The sequence below is a fragment of the Mesoplodon mirus genome, assembly GCF_964341445.2.
Source record: "Mesoplodon mirus genome assembly, chromosome: 2".
Taxonomy (NCBI): Eukaryota; Metazoa; Chordata; class Mammalia; order Artiodactyla; family Ziphiidae; genus Mesoplodon; species Mesoplodon mirus.
Window position 1 is genome coordinate 44,337,083 of NC_138977.1, and position 25,093 is coordinate 44,362,175.

At 38.5% G+C, this 25,093-nt stretch overlaps 1 protein-coding gene across 1 annotated transcript in view; it reads right to left on the minus strand.

Moving 5' to 3' along the window:
* Positions 1–25,093, minus strand: part of FRAS1 (Fraser extracellular matrix complex subunit 1) — a 471,586-nt gene that overhangs the window by 96,265 nt on the left and 350,228 nt on the right. The window contains exons 33-38 of the mRNA XM_082632535.1: positions 18,267–18,381; positions 16,117–16,254; positions 14,111–14,143; positions 6,158–6,289; positions 4,934–5,059; positions 1,428–1,675 (exon numbers count right to left, since the gene is read on the minus strand). Of these exons, the coding sequence (XP_082488661.1) occupies positions 1,428–1,675; positions 4,934–5,059; positions 6,158–6,289; positions 14,111–14,143; positions 16,117–16,254; positions 18,267–18,381 (792 nt within the window). The remainder of the gene's footprint in view (positions 1–1,427; positions 1,676–4,933; positions 5,060–6,157; positions 6,290–14,110; positions 14,144–16,116; positions 16,255–18,266; positions 18,382–25,093) is intronic.

Below are 25,093 nucleotides of genomic sequence, written 5' to 3' on the forward strand. Positions count from 1 at the left end.
ACTGATTAAATCTGTATACATACATTTTTATGAATTCGTGTTTCATAAGATTCAAAAGACCATAACCTATGGTAAGAATCACCCGTTAATTAAAAAACAAAATCAAAGGTGTTCTGAAACTATACTAGACCCATGAGAAGAATCAGGGTGGAACGCTGTTTCCCATAATTTAAAAAAAGACAAGTTTAGGGGAAAATCTGTGCAAAAGCAATTGAAGCAATTGTTCCCAGGCCAATGCTTCATCTTAATGCTACTATTCAGGACTAGATTTTATAGCCAGACTATTCAGCTCAGAAAAGGATTACTTAAAACTATAAAGTGGGGCCTCCCTGGTGGCGCAGTGGTTGAGAGTCCGCCTGCCGATGCAGGGGATACGGGTTCGTGCCCCGGTCTGGGAGGATCCCATATGCCGCGGAGCGGCTGGGCCCGTGAGCCATGGCCGCTGGGCCTGCGCATCCGGAGCCTGTGCTCCGCAACGGGGGAGGCCACAACAGTGAGAGGCCCGCATACCGCAAAAACAAAACAAAACAAAACAAGCAAACAAACAAACAAACAAAAAACTATAAAGTGTTTTTTTTTTAAAAGGCCAGGTTATTGGTGGAAATTTTAAGATTAGCAAAGGAAAAATTCAATACTAAGAATGATTACCGTTCAGATAATTATTCTTATTTTCAGCGTATTTGTCAAAACTACTCATTATTATTTTTACATGGAGAGTTCACATCTGTTTACAGCATACTTAAATGAAAAATAAAAGTAATTATCCTCATTATCCTTAGCTCCAGAGGTAAAGTCAAGGAAAGAGGATGAGTTTAATTTAGCCAGGATCACTTACCAAATTAAGGTCAGATTGGTGGAAAAAACAACAACAGAGTTCCTGAATCTACCCTTAGTCCCCAAACCACACTGCTTCTCTTGGGACACTGGATGGAGGGTGAGTCAGTAATCCTGCCACAGGAGCATGCCAGCATTCTGTCCAGAGCTGGACCTGAGACAGACGCTGGTGAACAGCAGGCTTTCTCTCAGAAAAGTGTGCCCTGAAATACCATTACTTATTAGTCACTGGCCAGGTAAGTTCTTCTAAAACGCTCTTCTCCTAAAATTCCCATTTGAAATATTATCGATGGAGCTTAAAATATGGGGACTTGGGCTTTTTGACACTGGCACTATTTCCAGGCGACAATCACCCATCCCTACAAATAGGGATTTCATCAACATTCTGCTCATTCACTTGTCTGCTTGGGAGACAGTGGGAGCAGCTGCAATAAAGAGTGTAACTATTCCTAAGAGTAGAATGATAGGGAAGGGGAGAAAAAAGTTCTTTTATGGCCATATGCCTGATGGCCCAAATATTCAGCCATGGCATCCCTTTCTAGTCCGCCTAGTCAGAGGGTGCAGTGGACAAAAAGACAAACAGAAGAACTTACAACGTAAGCAAGATGTGACCTAGTGATTATAGTTGTGCTTTTACTGGCAACGGTGATGCTCAGAGAGGCGCCAGCAGCCAGCCGAGGCCCCCGGGCCTCAGACAGTGACACCTCCACCCTCACATCCACTGTTGCTGCTGAGATGCCATCTGTAACTGAGATCTCCATGCTGTCCTCCCGGGCAGAGGATCCATCGTGTAGATACTGCAGAACATTTTTCTCTACATCCTCATATGTGAAAGTGTCACCTTTCAAGAATAAAACAAATTGCAAAAAAACCAATTACTTCTGGGAATAACGCTTTTCATTTCCGTAACACCTTTGTTCTCAGGATTTCAAAGTACATATAGGATCATAAACTCTGGGAGCTGTAAGTTAATTAGTCCAACCACCCACCCAATATAAGATTCCCTTTATACTACCCTTGCAAAAGGGTTATTCAGCCTGTCCTTCAACACGGCTCAAGGTGGGAGCCTCACTGTTTTACAAGGGAGCTACTTCCACTAACGATAGCTGTAAAATTCTTTTAAGTTTTTAATCATGTTGAGCCAAAATCTGCCTCTAAGCTTCACTCATCACTCTTCGTTCTAGAGAATAAAGAAAATGCCTCAGTTCTTTACGATAGCCCTTCTAGAATCTAATCTTGATACTGAAGATTTACTGAAAAAGTTAAGAAGGTAAATTCTGCTAGACAAACCTGTAAGAGATCTTTGTTCTAATTGAGAACATAAGGTTTTTTAAAATTAAAAAACACTTAGAAATTGAAAAATATATTTAAAGTTAGAAACCTAAACTGTGTGGGTCTAGAGTACTAACTTGTGTTAGATCTGATAGGTGTGGTGTGAAAAAAAATGTCAAGGTCATAAATGTTTAAGAAAAATAGGTTTAAACAAAATTTAAAATAAAAATTTTTTAAACAGCAAGATTCATTAGAATTCTAGAATCTCCAATATTCAACATTAAAGTTTATCGAAATTATTTGGTCATAGACCCCTTTTTATGAGAAATTCTACTTAGTGCCATGGGTCCCAATGATTCCACGAGCACAACTGAGGAACTGGTTTTCTTGGATGTTTTATTCAATTCTATTTCTTCATAGATTATTGACTGCCATAATTGATGTTATGTAATGAAACAAAATAATTTATTTATTCTTTGTATTCATCTTCTAAGCCTTCTCTTTCAACATTGTGTTAATGTGATTTACTGGTGCTAATGGTAATGTGCCTAAAAAAAGTAATAAAACTAATAATTTAAAAACATCTTTAGAACTCGTATATTAATTACACAAATATAGGTTAAATGTAATGGTAAAGAAACGGGGCTATGAGTGTTATGCTCCTAACATAGTTCCCTTAGGATGCCTGAAATTTATCTTTTTTTTTTAACATCTTTATTGGAGTATAATTGATTTACAATGGTGTGTTAGTTTCTGCTTTATAACGAAGTGAATCAGCTATACATATACATATATCCCATATCTCCTCCCTCTTGCATCTCTTTCCCACCCTCCCTATCCCACCCCTCTAGGTGGTCACAAAGCACTGAGCTGATCTCCCTGTGCTATGCGGCTGCTTCCCACTAGCTATCTATTTTACATTTGGTAGTGTATATATGTCCATGCCACTCTCTCACTTCATCCCAGCTTACCCTTCCCCCTCCCCATGTCCTCAAGTCCATTCTCTACGCCTGCGTCTTTATTTCTGTCCTGCCCCTAGGTTCTTCATAACCCCCCCTTTTTTTTTCAGGTTCCATATATATGTGTTAGCATACGGTACTTTTTTTTCTCTTTCTGACTTACTTCACTCTGTATGACAGACTCTAGGTCTATCCACCTCACTAAAATAACTCAATTTCATTTCTTTTTATGGCTAATATTCCATTGTATATATGTGCCACATCTTCTTTATCCATTCATCTGTTGATGGACACTTAGGTTGCTCCACGTCCTGGCTATTTATTGTAAACAGAGCTGCAATGAATATTGTGGTACATGACTCTTTCTGAATTATTGTTTTCTCAGGGTATATGCCCAGTAGTGGGGTTGCTGGGTCATACGGTAGTCCTATTTTTAGTTTTCTAAGGAAGCTCCATTCTGTTCTCCATAGTGGCTGTATCAATTTACATTCTCACCAACAGTGTAAGAGGGTTCCCTTTTCTCCACACCCTCTCCAGCATTTGTTTGTAGATTTTTTCATAATGGCCATTCTGACTGGTGTGAGGTGATACCTCATTGTAGTTTTGATTTGCATTTGTCTAATGATTAATGATGTTGAGCATTCTTTCATGTGTTTGTTGGCGATCTGTATTATCTTCTTTGGAGAAATGTCTATTTAGGTCTTCTGCCCATTTTTGGATTGGGTTGTTTGTTTTTTTGATATTGAGCTGCATGAGCTGCTTGTAAATTTTGGAGATTAATCCTTTGTCACTTGCTTCGTTTGCCAATATTTTCTCCCATTCTGAGGGTTGTCCTTTCATCTTGTTTATGGTTTCCTTTGCTGTGCAAAAGCTTTTAAGTCAGAAATCTATCTTAATGATACTTCTTTTGTTCAGTAATTTTTTAAAAAATCTGCCTTTGTGACTCCTAAGTGCCTATTTGTTGCTCTTACAAATTCAATGTACCTTCAAGGTCAAAGATTTGACACCCCCACTCTGCAGAGATATTCAGAAGAACGCATTATTACATGCCTATTAGGAATTATATAAATGTTTTGAGAAAGTACAGATTGTCAGAATAAGTATACAGCATCCCAAGGTGACAACTTTGAAAGGGATAATAGTCACTTCAGTATATGAGATCCGACTATTAAAAATTAGATTTAGTTGTGTTCTTTGCACTATTCTGTACTTCCTAAACAATCAGTATGTATTATTCTTTATAATCAGGGAAAGCGCAGTAAGTATTATTTTGGAAAGCTGGGCACATTACCACCCTTTTTTAGTGGGTGAAGAAACATGTAGTTTACACTCTCAGAGTCACAGTGCTTAAAATATTGTGAAGATTCACATACCAAAATAAGGAAGACAAATTTATCTCCATGAACAGACCATGGGAAGCTGACAACTCATGTAAGGTCGTTCTAAATGCATTTACTCCAGGTTTCAGAAATCAACAAATTTTACCTACAACTTGAGGAAATAGCTTCATAGTTTTGGGGTGTGGGTAGCGGTACAGAGAAAGAAGTCCCAGATACTTCAGCCAATAGACTAAACACTAAAGGTTTTTCCTTTCTACATATCTCTTTATAGTTTATCCCACAATGTTGCTTTACTTCTTGTCTGAGACATAAAACCGACTGCAATGCGAGAACAATATTCTGTGATAACATATATGAGAAAAGAGTCTAAAAGAGAACGAACATATTTATACATATAACTGAATCACTTTGCTGTACACCTGAAACTAACACAACATTGTAAATCAGCTATACTACAATAAAATTAAAATATTAAAAAAAAAAAAAAAAAAGAAATCCAAGCAGGCCAACGACAGAGTGAGCAGCTACCTGAGGCCATGGGCCCTGGGAACCCAGCTGTGTACTTAAGGAGCACGCCATGCTGGGGAGGTTTCCGGAGCTCAAAGAGGAGTTCTTCAGGCACTGTCTCCGTGTCTCTTACTACCAACTGAAGTCCTGCAGTCAGGAGAATAGAGCATGGTGAGAAGATATGTACATTAACAACTGTATACTCTGGATACAGTAAAGCCCCAGGCCAGGCTGGAAGTCATATTGTGGGTAATCTGATGGTTAGAAGTGCTGTCTAATTTGAATCAACCACAAAAAAGAGTGAAAACTTGATAATACAGTCAGTTCCCAAATTACAAGTAGGTTCTTCCAAAAGTTAACTTACTAGTAGGTAGTTCTGAATTCAGAATACCTTTTTTCTTCCATACAAATGAGGGAATGGTAGCCCATGAAAAGGTCAGTCCTGACTGACCAGGTAGGTTTTCTTCCAGAAAATACTCTAAGAAATTGTGTTTGCTTTTCATCATTTCTTCCCTTCTCCTTTCTCTGAATCTACAGAAGAGCCAAGTTATTTTAACAATGGCTACTCTGGCCATCACTGACATGAGAAGGAGTGGGGCAAAAGGGACAGTCATCTTTGTATCTGTGGCTTGTTTATAGGTTGGATGATAAGTAATTTTAGGCCAATACCCACCCATATGTAGGAACTGGATAAGGATGTGTAGAGCACAGCTTACAAAAATCACAATACTATTCGCTCTTAAGATGTCCTTGGTAAAAGAATAAACTTCTAAAAAGTAAGTATACTAATAGGTAAATAAAATCACATATAAAACACTTGGGACAACTCTAACTCTTCACAGCTTCTGAAGGTTATGGTGACTTGTCACTCCTACTGTTACTCTTTACTTTCTAAAGAGAAAACAAGAGCAGTCATTGAAACCACTTCCCTCTCTTCTCTTCTCTGCTCTGTGTTACTTTATATTTTAGTGATGGCAACAAATCAAACTCCTAGAGACTGGAAAGTAAATTCTGTGTTGTATTCCATCACTGAGCATTGGCTTCTGAAGGGTTTATTTCCTTCTCTCCATGCTGCTTCCATATGCGTGGAAATGGGCAGAGGGATGGCTATGGATGAGATGCCTGCAACTTCTGGAAGAGAAGGTCACTACTTTTTGGTAACCATGAAGAGATTTATACAGGGACTGTTACTGAAATATGGTTCCATTTCCAAAGCCATGTTTCTTTCAGGTTCCCAGTTCTTACCTATGGAAGTGCTGCCTCCTGGGCTGACTTTAAGCAGTGGAGCTGTAACCTGGAACACTGGCGGGTGCCAATCAATGCGAAGTAAGTGAACGGTGAGGGCCATCTCTGGACTTGTGTGCCCTCCATCTGAAACTAGAAAGAGTACACACACACACACACACACACACACACACATCAGTTTGTAGTCTGGTCACCTGTAGGCTAGTTCTATAAATATGTAGCCAGAAGCTTTTTTAGATTACCTTAACACTTTGAAAAGATGCTTGTAAATAGAAAATGTAAGCAAGCAAGATACTGTGAGCTATTCTACAAAGCTCTTTCTACTGAATAACAAAAAAGCTAAAACCATAACAACAAAGTCATTCTAAGAAGCAACTTTCACAACAAGGTGATACTGACAAATATTAGTGGAAGGGAAAGTAATACAAAATATGCATTCTTAGGTGATGCTGGTATAAGCTTTTATTTATGGAGTATTTTAGATTCAATTCATTCTTCCAATGTTCCAGAGAAATAGTTTTTCTTGGGATATCTCTGTTAGAAATGATGTCTGTCTCATTATAAGATAATTATTTAAAAGGATAGAAAATGTCTACACAGATAATTCTAATGTCATTTGTTTGGAAGTAAGCAGACCCATTTTTACCTAGTCATTATGCATGATGCAATAAATGGAAGAGCACCTTTGTGAATAAAACATTGACCTTAAGATTTTATTCCCCTGGATTGCCTGAGATCCAAGTGAGCACTGATCACTGGAGAGAAATGAAAGCAGATTTGCCAGACCCTTGATTCTTATTTCCACTTTCCTATATCTTAACATGCCTTCCCTTCTCTAAAAGCCAGGTTTGGAGGAACACCTGCACCACCCACTCATTGATGTATTTATCTGCAGTGCCTATTGAGAAAACTGCACTGTTGATATTTTAAACGTGTGGTATGCTTATACATGGGTTGGTTACAAGAAACAGGTTTCCTTCACTACTTTCTTGTGGACTTAGTTAACAAGTCAGTAGGAATCTGACCTCTACTTCAGCCAAGTGAACCATCACTTAGTGACTCCTGGTGATGATTCCAACAGGTTTTAGATTTGTCTTTTCCTTGAGAACACATCTAAAAGATATGGTTGAATTTTATAAGGTGCATTCCATGTCCTAGAGAAGTCCAGAAATAGCCCTACTGAAGGAGAGAAGATAGTATCCCTGTGAGAATGAAGATTTCATGGCTCTGGTCATTCGGTCAAATGTCAAAGTTACTGTATCTGCTTCTTTGTGCTCAATCTTTTGTGCTCTCTGGATAGTCAGAGGAAGGGACCAATGATTCTTAACTTTTGGGAGTTTGAAGACAAAAGTACAAACTTTTCCATAAATTTCAGTGGATTCAGGATTCTCTGAAGTCCCTGGAATCTAAGAAGTCCCTTTATTAAATAAAAATAAATGATTGCAAAATACAATTCTATCTTTTTAATGTTTTACATTGATTTTATTTTTAAGTGTGGGGGGGCACCTCAGGGAGTCTTCACCATCCTTACCTTACAGAAGAGGAAAGGAAAGGCCCTAAAACTTAAACAGCTTTGGTCATATCGCACAGCTGTTGGTGTGACCAAGGTATATCCTTGTCTCTATAAGTAAAGTGAGGAAAGCTGTTTTCTGGTACATGTAACATAACAACAAAATATACCATGAGGGTGAAGTGCTTTGCAAGCAAACATAGGAACTTATAATCAAAATTTAGTAATTACATGTCTAACCCTCTCTTTAAGCAACGTTTTTGATTTCCCTGAGAAATAGTCAAACTGCCTCTTTGGTCAGATGCCTCCTGCAGGCACCATTCACCCTGTGTGTTTTCCTCACTCTGGATGGTTCTGTAGAGCATCTGTGCTTGTCTTGAGCAGTCAGGTCAGGAATATCAGTTTGCTGTCTCAGTTTAGCTGATTAACCAAATGAGCGGTTCTCCCTCATTCCATGGGTTAATGTCAGGGCTTGGGTTTCTTGCTGCCTTAGTTCATTATGTGCCCAAGTTAAATTTTTCTCTCACAAAACTCTGCTAAAAGAGATGGCTTCTTTCCTACCAGATTCCAAAAGTTTTTCTCTTTCAAAAAAAAAGGAACCTCTTATACCTTTCACAACAGTCAACTCAAAATGGATCATAGAACAAAATGTAAGCCACAAAACTACGAACTCTTAGATGATAACATAGTAAAAAACTTAATGACCTTGGGTATGGTGATACCTTTTTAGATATGACACCAAAGACACGATTCATGAAAAAAATAATTGATAAGCTGGATTTCATTAAATTTAAAAACTTCTGCTCTGTGAAAGAAAATGTCAAGAGAATGAAAGGACAAGCCACAATCTGGGAAAAAATATTTGCAAAAGACACAACTGATAAAGGCCTCTTATCCAAAATGTATAAGGAACTCTTAAAACTCAACAATAAGAAAAACCCAATTAGAAAATAGACTGAAAACCTCAACAAATACCTCACCAAAGAGGAAACAAATGGCAAATAAGCATACGAAAATATGCCCATCATCATATGTCAGCAAATAATTGCACATTAAAACAACAATAATATCCTACTGTGCACCAATTATAATGGGCAAAATTTGGAACACTGACAACACCAAATGCTTATAAGGATGTAGAGCAAAAGGAGCTCTCATATATTGCTAGTGGGAATGCAAAATGGTTCAGCCACTTTGGAAGACAGTTTGGGTGGTTCTTATAAAACTAGACATACTCTCACTATACATACAATTCAGCAGTTGCACTCCTTGGGGTATTTACCCAGAGGAGTTGAAAACTTAGGTCTACACAAAAAACCTGCACACAGATGTTTATAGTAGCTTTATTCATAATTGCCAAAACTTGGAAGCAGCCCAAGATATCCTTTAGTAGAGGAATGGATAAACTATGGTACAGCTGGACCATGGAATATTATTCAACACTAAAAATAAATGAGCTACCAAGCTATGAAAAGAAAGAGGAATCTTAAATGCATATTACTAAGTGAAAGAAGCCAACCTGAAAAGGCCACATATTGTATGAGTACAACTATATGATATTCTGAAAAGGGTAAAACTATGGAAGACAATAAAAATAGTGGTTGCCAAAGGTGGGGAGAGGTGAATAGGCAGAGCACAGAACATTTTTAGGGCAGTGAAAATATTCTGTATGATATTATAATGATGGAAATGCCATATGGCAAAAATGCCATATCTTGGTCTAAACCCATAGTATACACAACACAAAGAGTGAACTCTAGAGCAAACTGGACTTTGGGTGATTATGATGTGTAAATGTAGATTTATCCTTGGTAAAAAGTGTACCATTCTAGTGAGTGATGTTGATAATTGGAGAGGCTATGCTATGCATATGTTGGGGCAGGGGGTATGGGGAAAATGTCTGTACCTTCCTCTCACTTTAAAAAAAAATATTTATTTATTTATTTTGGCTGCACGGGGTCATAGTTGTGGCATGTGGGACCTTTAGTTGTGGCATGCAGGAATCTTTTAGTTGCAGCACGTGGACTTCTTAGCTGTGGCATGCATATGGGATCTAGTTCCCCGACCAGGGATCGAACCCATGCCCCTGCATTGGGAGCACGGAGTCCCACCCACTGGACCACCAGGGAAGTCTCCTTCCTCTCAATTTTGTTGTAAACCTAAAACTGCTCTAAAAAATTAAGTCCATAATATATATTTTTTTAAATCACTCAACAGTAAAAAAAAAGAACCTCAGGCAGAAACAAGATAAATTAATTTAAGGTCGGCCCAAGGTCCATTTCCTTTACTCTGTATAATAGGTTCATGGATCATTTAACTTAAAGTCCTGGAGAAGGTTAATAGTTAACCCCTTCACCTATTCAAGCTTTCGGGTAAGTACTGAGGCTTGGAAACCAAACTGGCACACTACCATGATACTTGTTTTGCATGACCATAACACATACAGACAGACTAAATATCTCATACTCAGAGTCAGAAACTTGTATTAAAATCCTGGTTCTACTGCTTACCAGGTTCGGAAACATGAACAGATTACTACTCTAATGACCCTTAGTTTCCTCAGCTTTCAAATGCTAAAATAAAACCTGTCCTTACAATATTGTTATTAGGATTAAATAAGACAACTTATATTGTAAATCGTTTGTAAAATGTAAACTGCTATAATCTGTTGTATCTTATTACCGATGTATGAATTATCTAGAAGTCTGTCACTAGAAATGAGCTGATACTAGGTTCTTTTCAACAATGACAGAACACTAGAAAAGGAAATAAAAGACAGCTAAATCAGAAAGAAAGAAATAAAACTGTCACTATTTGCAGATAACATGATATTATATATAGAAAACCCTAAGGAGTCCACCAAAAACCAAGAGAACAAATGAATTCAGTACAGTTGCAGAATGCGAAATCAATACATAAAAATCCGCTGCATTTCTATACACTAATAATAAACCAGTAGAAAGAGAAATTAAGAAAATAATCCCATTTACAATTGCATCAAAAAGAATAAAATACCTAGGGATAAATTTAACCAGGAAGTGAAAGACCTGTACAATGAAAACTGTATGACATTGATGAAAGAAACTGAAGACACAAATAAATGGAAAGATATTCCACACTCATGGATTAGAAGACTTAATATTGTCAAAACGACCATAGTACCCAAAGCAATCTCCAAATTCAATGCAATCTCTATCAAAATTCCAATGGCATTTTCCACAAAAATTAGACAAACAATCCTAAAATTTGTATGGAACTACAAAAAAACCCCCAAATAGCCAAGCAGTCTTGAGAAAGAAGAAGAAAGCTGGAGGCATCATGAGCCCTGATTTCAAACTGTACTCCAAATTTACAGTAATCAAAACAGTATGGTATTGGCATAAAAACAGATATATAGCTCAAAGGAACAAAATAGAGAGCCCACAGATATCAGGTCAATTAACTTATGAAAAAGAACAAAGACTATAAAATGGGGAAAGAACAGTCTCTTCAAGATACGGTGTTAAGAAAACTGGACAGCCATATGCAATAGAAGGAAACTGAACCACTAGCTTACACCAACACAAAAATTAACTCAAAATGGATTAAAGACTTGAACATAAGACCTGAAACTATAAAACTCCTAGAAGAAAACATAGGCGGTAAGCTCCTTGACATCCGCGTTGGCTTTTTGAATTTGACAACAAAAGCAAAAATAAACAAGTGGGCCTACATCCCACTTGCACAGCAAAGGAAGAAGCTTCTGCACAGCAAAGGAAACCATCAACAAAATGAAAAGGCAACCTACAGAATGGGAGAAAATATTTGTAAATCATGTATCTGATGAGGGGTTAATATCCAAAATATATATATATATATATATATATATATATATATATATATATATATATATATAAGAACTCATACAACTCAATAGCAAAAAAACCCCACAATCTGATTTTTAAAATGGGCAGAAAATCTGAAACAACATTTTTCAAAAAAGATACACAGATGGCCAACATGTTCATGAAAAGTTTCTCACTCACTAATCATCAGGGAAATGCAAATCAAAACCACAATGAGATATCACCTCACACCTCTTAGAATGGCTATCATCAAAAAGACAAAAGATAACAAGTGTTATGAGGGCATGGGCAAAAGGGAAGCTTTTTATACTGTTGGTGGGAATGCAAATTGGTGCGGCCACTACAGAAAATAGTATTAAGGCTCCTAAAAAAATTAAAACTAGAACTGCCACATGATGTGGTAATCCCACTTCTGGGTGTGTATCCAAAGGAAATGAAATCAGTATCTTGAAGAGATATATGCACTCCCATGTTTATTGCAGCACTGTTCACAACAGTCAAGATGTGGAAACAGCCTAAGTGTCCACTGGTGGATGAATGGATAAATAAAACATGGGAATATAATGTACAGCATGGTGACTATAGTTAATAATACTGTATTCCATATTGGAAAGTTGCTAAGAGAGTAGATTTTTAAAGTTCTGATCACAAGAAAAAAAATTTGTAACTATACATGGTGACAGATGTTAACTAGACTTATTGTGGTGATTATTTTGCAATATATACAAATATCAACTTATGTTGTACAACTGAAAATAATGCAATGTTATGTGTCAATTATACTGCAATAAAAAAAGTAAAAACCAATGACACAACCCTAAAATTTACTATTAATTCAAGTGTGACTTTTTAACCCTCAAAGAAGAAAAGAATATCTGAGAGTTTTAGGGAGATGACTTTATCCCTACTAAGATTTATCTCTACATGAAATATAATAGGACATATGGATGGTTGATTCTAATGGAATAGTCAATCCCAACTAAACAGCTGTTTAAGGATTTATGGTCATCCATCCTCACTCTAGACCTAAGTAAGAAAGGTTGTCTCTATTTTGCATCAGCATAGATGCCAGGTCTGATTCTGCTTTTGCTTATTGGCACTCAGCTTCTATTGTACTTGAACTAAAACTAGGATGCTGAGGTCTATACACAGCTATCACAACTCATTGTCTGGGTCATAACACTTCCAATAGAAGGCTGTTTCATCTACATTGAAAATTTGTTGTTTAGTGTAGCCACCATCATTAATGATCTTAGCTAACTCATCTGGATAACTTGCTGCGCTTCTGCACCAGCACTTAACTGCTTTACCTTGCACTTTTATGTTAAGAAGACGGCTTCTTTTCTTAAACCGCATGAAACAACCTCTGCTAGCTTCAGACTTTTCTTCTGCAGCTTCCTCATTTCTCTCAGCTTTCATAGAATTGAAGAGAGTTAGGGCCTTGCTTTGGATTAGGCTTTGGCTTAAGAGAATATTGTGGCTGGTGTGATCTTCTATCCAGACCACTAAAACTTTCTTCCTATCAGCAATAAGGCTGTTTTGCTTTCTTATCATTTGTGTGTTCACTGGAGTAGCACTTTTAATTTCCTTCAAGAACTTTTCCTTTGCATTCACAGCTTGGCTGTTTGGCACAAGAGACCTAGCTTTTGGCCCATTTTGGCTTTTGACATGCCTCCCTCACTAAGCTTAATCATTCCTAGTTTTTGATTTAAAGTGAGAGATATGTGACTTTTCCTTCACTTGAAAACTTAGAGGTCATTGTAGGGTTATTAATTGGTTTAATTTCAATATTGTTGTGTCTCAGGGAATATGGAGGCCTGAGGAGAGGGAAAGAAACAGAGGAATGGCCAGTTGGTGGAACAGTCAGAACACACACAACTTTTATTAGGCTTACTGTCTTATACGGGTGTGGTTCCTGGTGCCCCAAAGCAATTACAATATTAACATCAAAGATCACTGCTCACAGATCACTACAACAAATATATTAATAATGAAAAAGGTTGAAATATTGCAAAAATTACCAAAATGTGACACAGAGACAGGAAGTAAGCAAATGCTTCTGGGAAAATGGCACCAAATAGACTTCTTTACACAGCGTTGCCACAAACCTTCAACTTGTAAAAAATGCAGTATCTATGAAGCACAACAAAGTAAAGTGCGATAAAATGAGGTAAGCCTGTATGTGCCAATTACTGTTTTGGGAGCTTTACACATATGTAATTATTATTTATTATCCTCATTGATGGATAAGGCATTCAAGTACAGAGACGTTAAGAAATTATTCCAAAGTAGGCTGAACCCCAGGCAGACTGGATCCAAAGTCTAAGATCTTAATCATCACTACCTCTTTTTAATAGATATTAGGACAAGTTGAAACTGGGCTTAAAGAACACTAATCTTTGGTATCCTTGGTGGATTATAATTATTTTTTCTATGAATACAAAGTTAAGCTATTACTATTTTAACTAGCCATGTGATTATTTTAGAAGAAACATGTAACTTTTAAGTTGTTCTTAGAAAATAGCTAAAAGTAATGATGGAGAGAGCAAAAAGAAGGAAAAATTCCATTTTCTAATAAAATTGAGACAAAATTTTCACCTGTGAAGTGGAATTTCACTGAGTCTGGGAGACCTGAAAGAAGAGAAGAGAGAAAATCAGTATACTAAACATTTTGGGGCCAGAAATAGATGTGAAAGGTACAAAATATAGGGCAGAGGTTAGAAAAGTAAAGGACATTTTAACCTACATTATTATGACTTAAGGAAAGATCACCATGTTGTTTGTTAATGTTATGTTGACTTTAATGGTGCCAACACTAATTTTAAGTAACAAAAAGAACCACAGACTGGAATAATTTTATATCACATCAGTTAGAGTGATTTATAATACATTCATTCAGATCCCATTTTACCAGCACATAAAATCCTACAAATCGGTGAATGTGGGTGATGTCGTATATCACTGACAAGGCTTTCTGGTGGGTCAATTCCATTGTAGAATATAGTGATGCCTGGGACACTGATTTACACACTGTAACAGTGTAAGAGATTTATCTCGTGGCATTTATCCCGTAGATTATACAGGATAGGAGTCTGCCCTCTCTAAAAAGGCTCTAGGAACACAGGCGAGCATAGTGGATTCGGAAATAACCTCAACCAGGGCTGACATGTTTTCTTTCCCTCTAAGCCCAGGATAACCTGAATTTCTTGTAAAGTAGGTCTTGTAAAGTTGGGGTTAGAGGACCATGAACATTTTCACTGGCTGTGAGTTATCCAGTTAGTAAACACTGGGGATACTCTTAGAGAAGAGGTCTATCCCAGCGCTTAGGGATTTTCAATCTAATTGAGGAGTTCATTATTTTCTAGACAATTGCATGTATAATGGCATATTAAATAATGGCAAATATTACTTTAAATGTTTGCCATACTTGAAAACATAACTAAAATTATTCAACCCGTGTTCAGCTCACCATAAGAAATCACCAACTGTTCTGTATGATTAAAGCTACTATATAAAAATAATACTCTATATTAATCATGTTATGTGACACATACATCTTAAAGATCATAAAGAAACAGGCTTAAAGATTTTTAGAATCGTTCCAAAGCACAGAAATATTTAGGAGTAGGGACTTAAAACTCAGCAGCTTTGAATACTGGGTCAAGGGGAGACATAATGGGTGGCAAGGATTAAGGCTATCTTGGCTTAATGGAAGGGCACACACTTGCTTGAATTAGAAATGTAGTTATTCTTTTCCTCAATCTTTTCTTTAAAAAAGATGTCTTCATCAAATCCTGATTTTAATCCCGAAGGTCGCCTACATGGGACCTTCCATGAAGTATGGCAGGATCCTTCTCACTAGCTTCCCCTCATCCACATGCCCATCTGTCCTGGCTTCGTCCTCAAATCACTCCCATCACTGCAGTCAAAGAGATCCTTATGAAAAGGCATCCTCTTATATCTTAAAACCTCCACCAGGTTCTTACTGTTCTTGGGATAAGGCTCCAAATCCCTGCAGTCTCACAGTGGCCTTAAGGTCTGCCCTCTGTCTCTCCCTCCAGGCCCATCCCCACTCTGTTCAACCCTCCACATTCCAGACACAATGACTTTTTTCAGTGCCTAGAACATCACATTCTCTCCCTCCCAGGGCCTCTGCACAGGGGCATGTGCCCTTCCTTCAGGAATGTTCTCCCAATGATCCCAACACACACACTTAGCCTAGTTAGCTTCTACCCACCCCTCTTCTGTCAATATCTCCCTGGGGCAGCCTCCAGTGGACCCTCAGTCTAGGTCAGTCTTGCTACATCCAATTCCACCACTGAACATTCTTCCTTTTTTTAGAGCTCTTATCTCAGCCTGCAATTAAACATTCATTACTGGGATTATTGATCAAATTCTGTCTCTATACCTAGGATCCCCAAACTCGCCAAGACCAGGATTCCTGCCTCTTTTTGCTCACCACTAGATCTCCAAGGCCCATTCGGGCCTTGCCATACAGGAGGCACAAAATAAGGCTTTATTAAAAGTATGCCCTGAAGAACCACAAGGCGTGGTTGTAGAATATAGTGCCTTGGGTGCCTCAAAATAGAGAAAAAAAGCATTACCAGCAAAGGAGAAGGACATGATCTCCTGGAGGTGGGGGGCTGCAGTGGGGGGACGGTACATGATTTTGCCCTGGTTAATGTCTTCCTGGGTGAAATACCGGATGGGAGAGTGAGGCTGGTCCCTGTGTTCGATGATGCCTAGGAGGAAGAGAGACGGCATGAGCAATCAACAGTAATTCTGACGGCTGACTGAATGATCAGAGCCATAAAGCTGTCTTTCCCACTGCTGGAAGTCTTTTATCCTTCAGGCACAATTGCTCTCAGGTTGTTCTTGGTATACTATTCTTCAGTTATTCAAGAAAAGGGCAAATCTGAAACCCGGATACTCTTGACTAGGCCTCATTGACCATAAACAATAGTAAGATGCAAACTACTGCCCCCTAATGTAGCTTAGACCTGGGAATTCTGAAGTCATAGACACTGTACCATAATTATGAGATTCTCTCAATTGAGTTTAAGTTCAAAGGTCAAGGTCGCTACAAAAACGGCACAGGCTGGTCTCCTGGTGAGGCTGTAAAGATTTTTTTCAATCTACCCTCTTTCCTTCAGAAACTCCTTAGTCTCTATGATGACCTTTGGCAATAGTAACATGGATCTTGATTGTTCTAAGATCTGGATTTGCAATTATCACTAAGTTATAAATGCTTTAGGGGCTGCAGATTTGCCTGTCATTTCTAAATTCTGCAGGTACAGAACTGATGCTATGATCATCTTTCATGTCCTGCTTACTCTGTAAAAGGAGGACACTAATTCAGCTTCTGAGGGACTGACAGACCTACAGCCATTCAGGCTGCTGGTCTGAAAGAACATCTCCACCCTAGCAATGCAGGGAGGACGACTCTAGCTATGGCTTAGCAGATTAAAAAAGAAGACGGATGACTTTTAGTCTTTTAATTTCTTTGGACTTTATCAAAAGGGAAATGAAATTTAATTTCTCCTTGGGAGAAACTGATAATGTGAAAGGCTCATAGCTAAGGCAGTGGTTGGTCTTGGGAGAGCAGCCTCAGAGACAGGAGCAGAAGTGTCTTCGTAGAAGCTGATCTCCTCACTGTGAGGCACACACACATCTCTCTGGGCACAGGCTTGGTAGCTGAGCCCAAAGTTAAGGGATCTGAAGGCTGGGGACTGATGGCCAGGGCCCACCTCTCCTCTAATTGTAGTTCCACATTTCCATGCTCCTGTACGAGAGCACGGAACTGTGTGCTGACACATGTTTGTCACGATGGGAATTCCAGAGTTGTGAAGCATTTGACGTGACAGATACTAAATGGCCTTCTGGGTCAGTATCTCCTTAAGGAGAACACTTGCACATTCTCACAATTACGAAGTTTCCTTCCCCTTCGTTTGGGTGACTGGTAATACTACTGTAAACGTATTTGGTTTTTTGAAGCTCACAGGGTATTAATATGTAGGAGCACTATGTAAACTTACAGAAGTCATAAACAGCATTTATTACCTTGGTTAAAAAAAAAAGAGGAGGAGGGGCTTCCCTGGTGGCGCAGTGGTTGAGAGTCTGCCTGCCGATGCAGGGGACACGGGTTCGTGCCCCGGTCCGGGAAGATCCCACATGCCGTGGAGCAGCTGGGCCCGTGAGCCATGGCCGCTGAGCCTGCGTGTCCAGAGCCTGTGCTCCGCAACGGGAGAGGCCACAACAGTGAGAGGCCCGCGTACCGCAAAAAAAAAAAAAAAAGAGGAGGAGAGACTTACTTATCCATGCGGGGGAGAAACTGAGTATGTGTGGCTCAGCCCCCACTGGGCTCTCTGGTGGAGCTCCTTGTCCTTAGTGCATGTTCATTCTGGTCCACTCGCCTATCAGAACCTCACCAGGGCAGGCCCTGTCCCTACAGGCAGTGCGTGGGTCTGTCCAGTTCTGCCTGTGCGTGGGAGGGGAACTCATCCAGTGATGAAGTTATGTGCACACTATGTTCTCCAGTACAGCTCTGTCAGTACCAAAGCTGACACATTCATCTCCATCTGTCCGGCCACAGTGTCTCCCTCTCAACTCAGAGGACATGAACAGAGGTGATGAATAATTGTTACTCCTTAAATCCTCAACAAGTAGAAGCAGACAGAATTCCAGAGCTTTTAAGGCTGGTCAACAAGTAGAAGACAATAGCACCACTCAAAAGATCATTTACTGCACGCCTTACCTTGACTTGGATGCAAAGGTAGAGTGATATTATATATTATCTTTCCACTTGATCTCTCAGAGTTTACAAAGGAGAGAGAATGAGGCTGAATCACAGTCAGGCCGTCCTCCCGAGCCTACACAAAGTTTAAGAGAGAAGAAGAGAAAATAGTGTGACGAAAACAAAAGGCAGAGGCAAAAACAAACCTCATTAAAAAAAAAAAATCAACTTACTCTGTTAGTCACATTTAGCAAAATTTTCTCTGAGAGTTCAAAAGAAGGATCTGGTCTCCTTGCAGATTCGTCCCGGCTGACCCTTCTCTCTCCTGCCCTTGGCCACCTGGGTTTATGTTGGTGCATGCTGTGGGTGTCCCAATATGACCACTTCTCCCTAGTTGGAACTCACAGTGGTACATGTTTGGAAATGAGCCATCACAGCTGGCTATTCTACTATTCACAGCTGGGTCCCTACAGCTCTGATCCTCTAATTTAACGGGCTAAGATTATATCTGGTGAGAATTTCTCCCACCCCCCCAGCTTACTAGTGGGAACTGTGATGCATTTCTTTTCTTTTTTTAACTTTGATGCTTTCAAATGGCTAAAGATGAACTCACCTCAAATGCCAAAGAGGCTCACCACTTGAATTCAGAGATTTAAGAATTATGTGTTTATTACAGCTTATAACAATAGTCAATATTTCTCTTCATCTCCATTGTACTATTCAAAAGAACTAGATACTGCTTTTTGCTTCTAGCTTTCAGGACCCAATGAACTAGTCAAGTGAAATTAATCTGAAGGCCAATGTGTGTGCAGCTTTCACAATCCATTCACCTGTGTGTGTTCACAACCCGTTAACAGTTGACAACATTAAAAAAAAAAGGAGAGATTCAGAATTCCATGACCAGACCTAACAGAGATTTGGGGACAGCAGCAAAAACACAGAGTGGGGAGGAGAAAATGGAAAAGGAGTGTGAGAACAGGCCCCTTGCCTGGGTCACACATGCCGATAATAAAACAGAACAAAAATATCTGCTCATGGAAGACTCTTCCGAACTGACCCTTGAAGAGTTAGAGTTTGACATGCTCTCCTGCTCTTTCAAGCTCTGTTACTTTCAGAAGGAATTTCCCATTTAGGGAAGGATTGAGTAGGGCTCAGTAATTCTCATGGAGGAGGGCGTGGTGTTCTTCCTTTTACCAATGAAAAGACTGAACATTTCAGTTGCTTTGTAATTGTCCCCAAGGCATACTCGTCCTGGGAGAGGCAGCATTTGCAGGTTAGGACAACACTCTATTTCAGGTCTTTGCTCAGGTCTGGAATGTAATGAGCAAGGAAAATCAGAATTGAAAATAGCAGCTGGTCTCTCACCCTAAAATAAAACAGGTTAGGACAACAAAAGAAAAATATATGCCCTATGTAAGGTGTTTACAGCCCATGCATGTGTGCATACATCTATAAATGTGTACACGTGTGGGCACAGATACACGGACAAAAAGTGCAGGGTGAGTACATTGTTCAGTACCGTTTGCCACCTTTTAATCTCAAAACCATCAGGATATCTGAAAATTCTCAAAGTATTATGGGATATTTTCAAAAATTTAGATGTCCCTAAAACAATAAAGTGGTAAGAAAAAAGAATTATCATGGACCTAGGACGACAGAAAAGGGAAATGTGTTCTAACCAAGAAAACAGATGTTTTATTACAGAACTTGTTGATACTATTTCTTTACTAATAGAAATAGACACTAAGCAGAAAAGGCGAGGACTTGATTCTCTGAAGAAAGCAATATTGAGGCTGAGCTATATCAAAGTATAATCAGTTTTAATATTGGCTATTTGAAATGTTCAATATTTATCAATTAAACAGTAAGAAATGAGAGACTAAAGTTAATGGAAATCATTATAGAAGATACTTTTTTTTATTAAACTATCTGTCAACAAAGGAAGATTATAGAATAACGGTTTCTGTAATACCCATATTACCTCTGAATACAACCAGAATCCAACCACTCCTCCCCATGACATTGCTACCATCCTGCTGGGAGCCACATTCTCTCACCTGGATTACCATGACGGCCTCCCAGCTGCTCTCTTGCCCTCCCCCAACAGTCTATTTCAGCACAGCAGCCAGCATGATGCCTTTAAAAAGGACATTAGACCTCTACTCAACATCCTGCAATAGCTCTCCATGTTACTCAGAATCAAAAGTCCCTACAATGGCCTGTGAGGCGGACATGATCCAGAATCTGCTCCACCTCCATCCGCCCACTTAGCACGTCTGTGAATTCATGCATGTGAATTCATGCAGATTCCTCTGGCTTCCACTTACTTTGATCCAGCCATACTGCCTTCCTTGCTGTTCCTTGAATATCTAGGCATGCTCCTACCTTGATACCTCTAAATGAATGGTTCCCTGGGCCTGGAATGCTCTTTCCTCAGGTATCTGTACAGCTATCTCTCTTACCTTCTGCAAGTTTTTCTTTAAATGTCATTGTCTTAAGGTAACCCACACTGACCACCTTATTTAAAACTACAACCTAAGTCTCCCCTGCTACACTTCCAATCTTCTTGGCCCTGATCTACTTTTTGTTTTATCATAGTACTTCTCACTAACATGCTATATGTGAGTTGTTTATTTATTTTGTTTATAACTTATTGTCTATTCCCCTCCCCCAAGAGAATGTAAACTCCATGAGAACATGAATTTTTGTTTGTTCATGGACCCCACTCACCGAGCACACGGCACATGGAAGTGCTCGATAAAAATTTGTTGAATGAATGAAAAAATATTATTATGAAAAAAATTAAGCTAGTAATAAAAATACTTTAAAAAACAACTTCATCGATAATTTTTTAAGAATATTTTTTCATTGTATTTCAATGTCATCTAAAGAATTAGAGAGGCAAACATTTGTTTGTTTGTTTGTTTTTGAAATTTTTATTTATTTTTAAAAATTTTTTTTTTATTTTTTTGCTTTATAATAAATTTAATCAGTTATACATATACATATGTTCCCATATCCCCTCCCTTTTGCGTCTCCCTCCCACCCTCCCTATCCCACCTCTCCAGGCCGTCACAAAGCACCGAGCTGATCTCCCTGTGCTATGCGGCTGCTTCCCACTAGCTATCTACCTTACGTTTGGTAGGGTATATATGTCCATGCCGCTCTTTCACTTTGTCACAGCTTACCCTTCCCCCTCCCCATATCCTCAAGTCCATTCTCTAGGAGGTCTGTGTCTTTATTCCTGTCTTACCCCTATGTTCTTCATGACATTTTTTTTTCTTAAATTCCATATATATGTGTCAGCATACAGTATTTGTCTTTCTCTTTCTGACTTACTTCACTCTGTATGACAGACTCTAGGTCCATCCACCTCATTACAAATAGCTCAATTTCATTTCTTTTTGTGGCTGAGTAATATTCCATTGTATATATGTGCCACATCTTCTTTATCCATTCATCTGATGATGGACACTTAGGTTGTTTCCATCTCCGGGCTATTGTAAATAGGGCTGCTACGAACATTTTGGTACATGTCTCTTTTTGAATTATGGTTTTCTCAGGGTATATGCCCAGTAGTGGGATTGCTGGGTCATATGGTAGCTCTATTTGTAGTTTTTTAAGGAACCTCCATACCGTTCTCCATAGTGGCTGTACCAATTCACATTCCCACCAGCAGTGCAAGAGTGTTCCCTTTTTTCCGCACCCTCTCCAGCATTTATTGTTTCTAGATTTTTTGATGATGGCCATTCTGACTGGTGTGAGATGATATCTCATTGTAGTTTTGATCTGCATTTCTCTAATGAGTAAAGATGTTGAGCATCCTTTCATGTGTTTGTTGGCAGTCTGTATATCTTCTGTGGAGAAATGTCTATTTAGGTCTTCTGCCCATTTTTGGATTGGGTTGTTTGTTTTTTTGTTATTGAGCTGCATGAGCTGCTTATAAATTTTGGAGATTAATCCTTTGTCAGTTGCTTCATTTGCAAATATTTTCTCCCATTCTGAGGGTTGTCTTTTGGTCTTGTTTATGGTTTCCTTTGCTGTGCAAAAGCTTTTAAGTTTCATTAGGTCCCATGTGTTTATTTTTGGCTTTATTTCCATTTCTCTAGGAGGTGGGTCAAAAAGGATCTTGCTGTGATTTATGTCATAGAGTGTTCTGCCTATGTTTTCCTCTAAGAGTTTGATAGTGTCTGGCCTTACATTTAGGTCTTTAATCCATTTTGAGCCTATTTTTGTGTATGGTGTTAGGGCGTGATCTAATCTCATACTTTTACATGTCCCTGTCCAGTTTTCCCAGCACCACTTATTGAACAGACTGTCCTTTCTCCACTGTACATTCCTGCCTCCTTTATCAAAGATAAGGTGACCATATGTCCGTGGGTTTAACTCTGGGCTTTCTATCCTGTTCCACTGATCTATCTTTCTGTTTTTGTGCCAGTACCATACTGTCTTGATTACTGTAGCTTTGTAGTATAGTCTGAAGTCAGGGAGCCTGATTCCTCCAGCTCCATTTTTCGTTCTCAAGATTGCTTTGGCTATTCGGGGTCTTTTGTGTTTCCATACAAATTGTGAAATTTTTTGTTCTAGTTCTGTGAAAAATGCCAGTGGTAGTTTCATAGGGATTGCATTGAATCTGTAGATTGCTTTGGGTAGTAGAGTCATTTTCACAATGTTGATTCTTCCAATCCAAGAACATGGTACATCTCTCCATCTATTTGTATCATCTTTAATTTCTTTCATCAGTGCCTTATAATTTTCTGCATACAGGTCTTTTGTCTCCTTAGGTAGGTTTATTCCTAGATATTTTATTCTTTTTGTTGCAATGGTAAATGGGAGTCTTTCCTTGATTTCACTTTCAGATTTTTCATCATTAGTATATAGGAATGCCAGAGATTTCTGTGCATTAGTTTTGTATCCTGCTACTTTACCAAATTCATTGATTAGCTCTAGTAGTTTTCTGGTAGCATCTTTAGGATTCTCTATGTATACTATCATGTCATCTGCAAACAGTGACAGCTTTACTTCTTCTTTTCCGATTTGGATTCCTTTTATTTCCTTTTCTTCTCTGATTGCTGTGGCTAAAACTTCCAAAACTAGGTTGAATAAGAGTGGTGAGAGTGGGCAACCTTGTCTTGTTCCTGATCTTAGTGGAAATGGTTTCAGCTTTTCACCATTGAGGACAATGCTGGCTGTGGGTTTGTCATATATGGCCTTTATTATGTTGAGGAAAGTTCCCTCTATGCCTACTTTCTGCAGGGTTTTTATCATAAATGGGTGTTGAATTTTGTCGAAAGCTTTCTCTGCATCTATTGAGATGATCATATGGTTTTTCTCCTTCAACTTGTTAATATGGTGTATCACGTTGATTGATTTGCGTATATTGAAGAATCCTTGCATTCCTGTAATAAACCCTACTTGATCATGGTGTATGATCCTTTTAATGTGCTGTTGGATTCTGTTTGCTAGTATTTTGTTGAGGATTTTTGCATCTATGTTCATCAGTGATATTGGCCTGTAGTTTTCTTTCTTTGTGACATCCTTGTCTGGTTTTGGTATCAAGGTGATGGTGGCCTCGTAGAATGAGTTTGGGAGTGTTCCTCCCTCTGCTATATTTTGGAAGAGTTTGAGAAGGATAGGTGTTAGCTCTTCTCTAAATGTTTGATAGAATTCGCCTGTGAAGCCATCTGGTCCTGGGCTTTTGTTTGTTGGAAGATTTTTTATCACAGTTTCAATTTCAGTGCTTGTGATTGGTCTGTTCGTATTTTCTATTTCTTCCTGATTCAGTCTTGGCACGTTGTGCATTTCTAAGAATTTGTCCATTTCTTCCAGGTTGTCCATTTTATTGGCATAGAGTTGCTTATAGTAATCTCTCATGATCTTTTGTATTTCTGCAGTGTCAGTTGTTACTTCTCCTTTTTCATTTCTAATTCTGTTGATTTGAGTCTTCTCCCTTTTTTTCTTGATGAGTCTGGCTAATGGTTTATCAATTTTGTTTATCTTCTCAAAGAACCAGCTTTTAGTTTTATTGTTCTTTGCTAGCGTTTCCTTCATTTCTTTTTCATTTATTTCTGATCTGATTTTTATGATTTCTTTCCTTCTGCTAACTTTGGGATGTTTTTGTTCTTCTTTCTCTAATTGCTTTAGGTGCAAGGTTAGGTTGTTTACTCGAAATGTTTCCTGTTTCTTAAGGTGGGATTGTATTGCTATAAACTTCCCTCTTAGAACTGCTTTTGCTGCATCCCATAGGTTTTGGGTCGTCGTGTCTCCACTGTCATTTGTTTCTAGGTATTTTTTAATTTCCTCTTTGATTTCTTCAGTGATCACTTCGTTATTAAGTAGTGTATTGTTTAGCCTCCATGTGTTTGTATTTTTTACAGCTCTTTTCCTGTAATTGATATCTAGTCTCATAGCATTGTGGTTGGAAAAGATACTTGATACAATTTCAATTTTCTTAAATTTACCAAGGCTTGATTTGTGATCCAAGATATGATCTATCCTGGAGAATGTTCCATGAGCACTTGAGAAAAATGTGTATTCTGTTGTTTTTGGATGGAATGTCCTATAAATATCAGTTAAGTCCATCTTGTTTAATGTATCATTTAAAGCTTGTGTTTCGAGAGGCAAACATTTGAACACTTAAGATATAGCAAAGTGTGCATGACTAACATCTTTAAACTTCCAGGTCAGAATTTATAAACAACATTACCATTTCACCCCCCATTAAAAAAAAAGAATTTCCTATGTTGACTGTCATTCGATCAAAGCAGCAAAGTCCATGGCGGGCCTGAGAAATCACACACCCATGAATGATGAGATGAGATAAGTAAAATGAAGGTCCTACAGTCTTC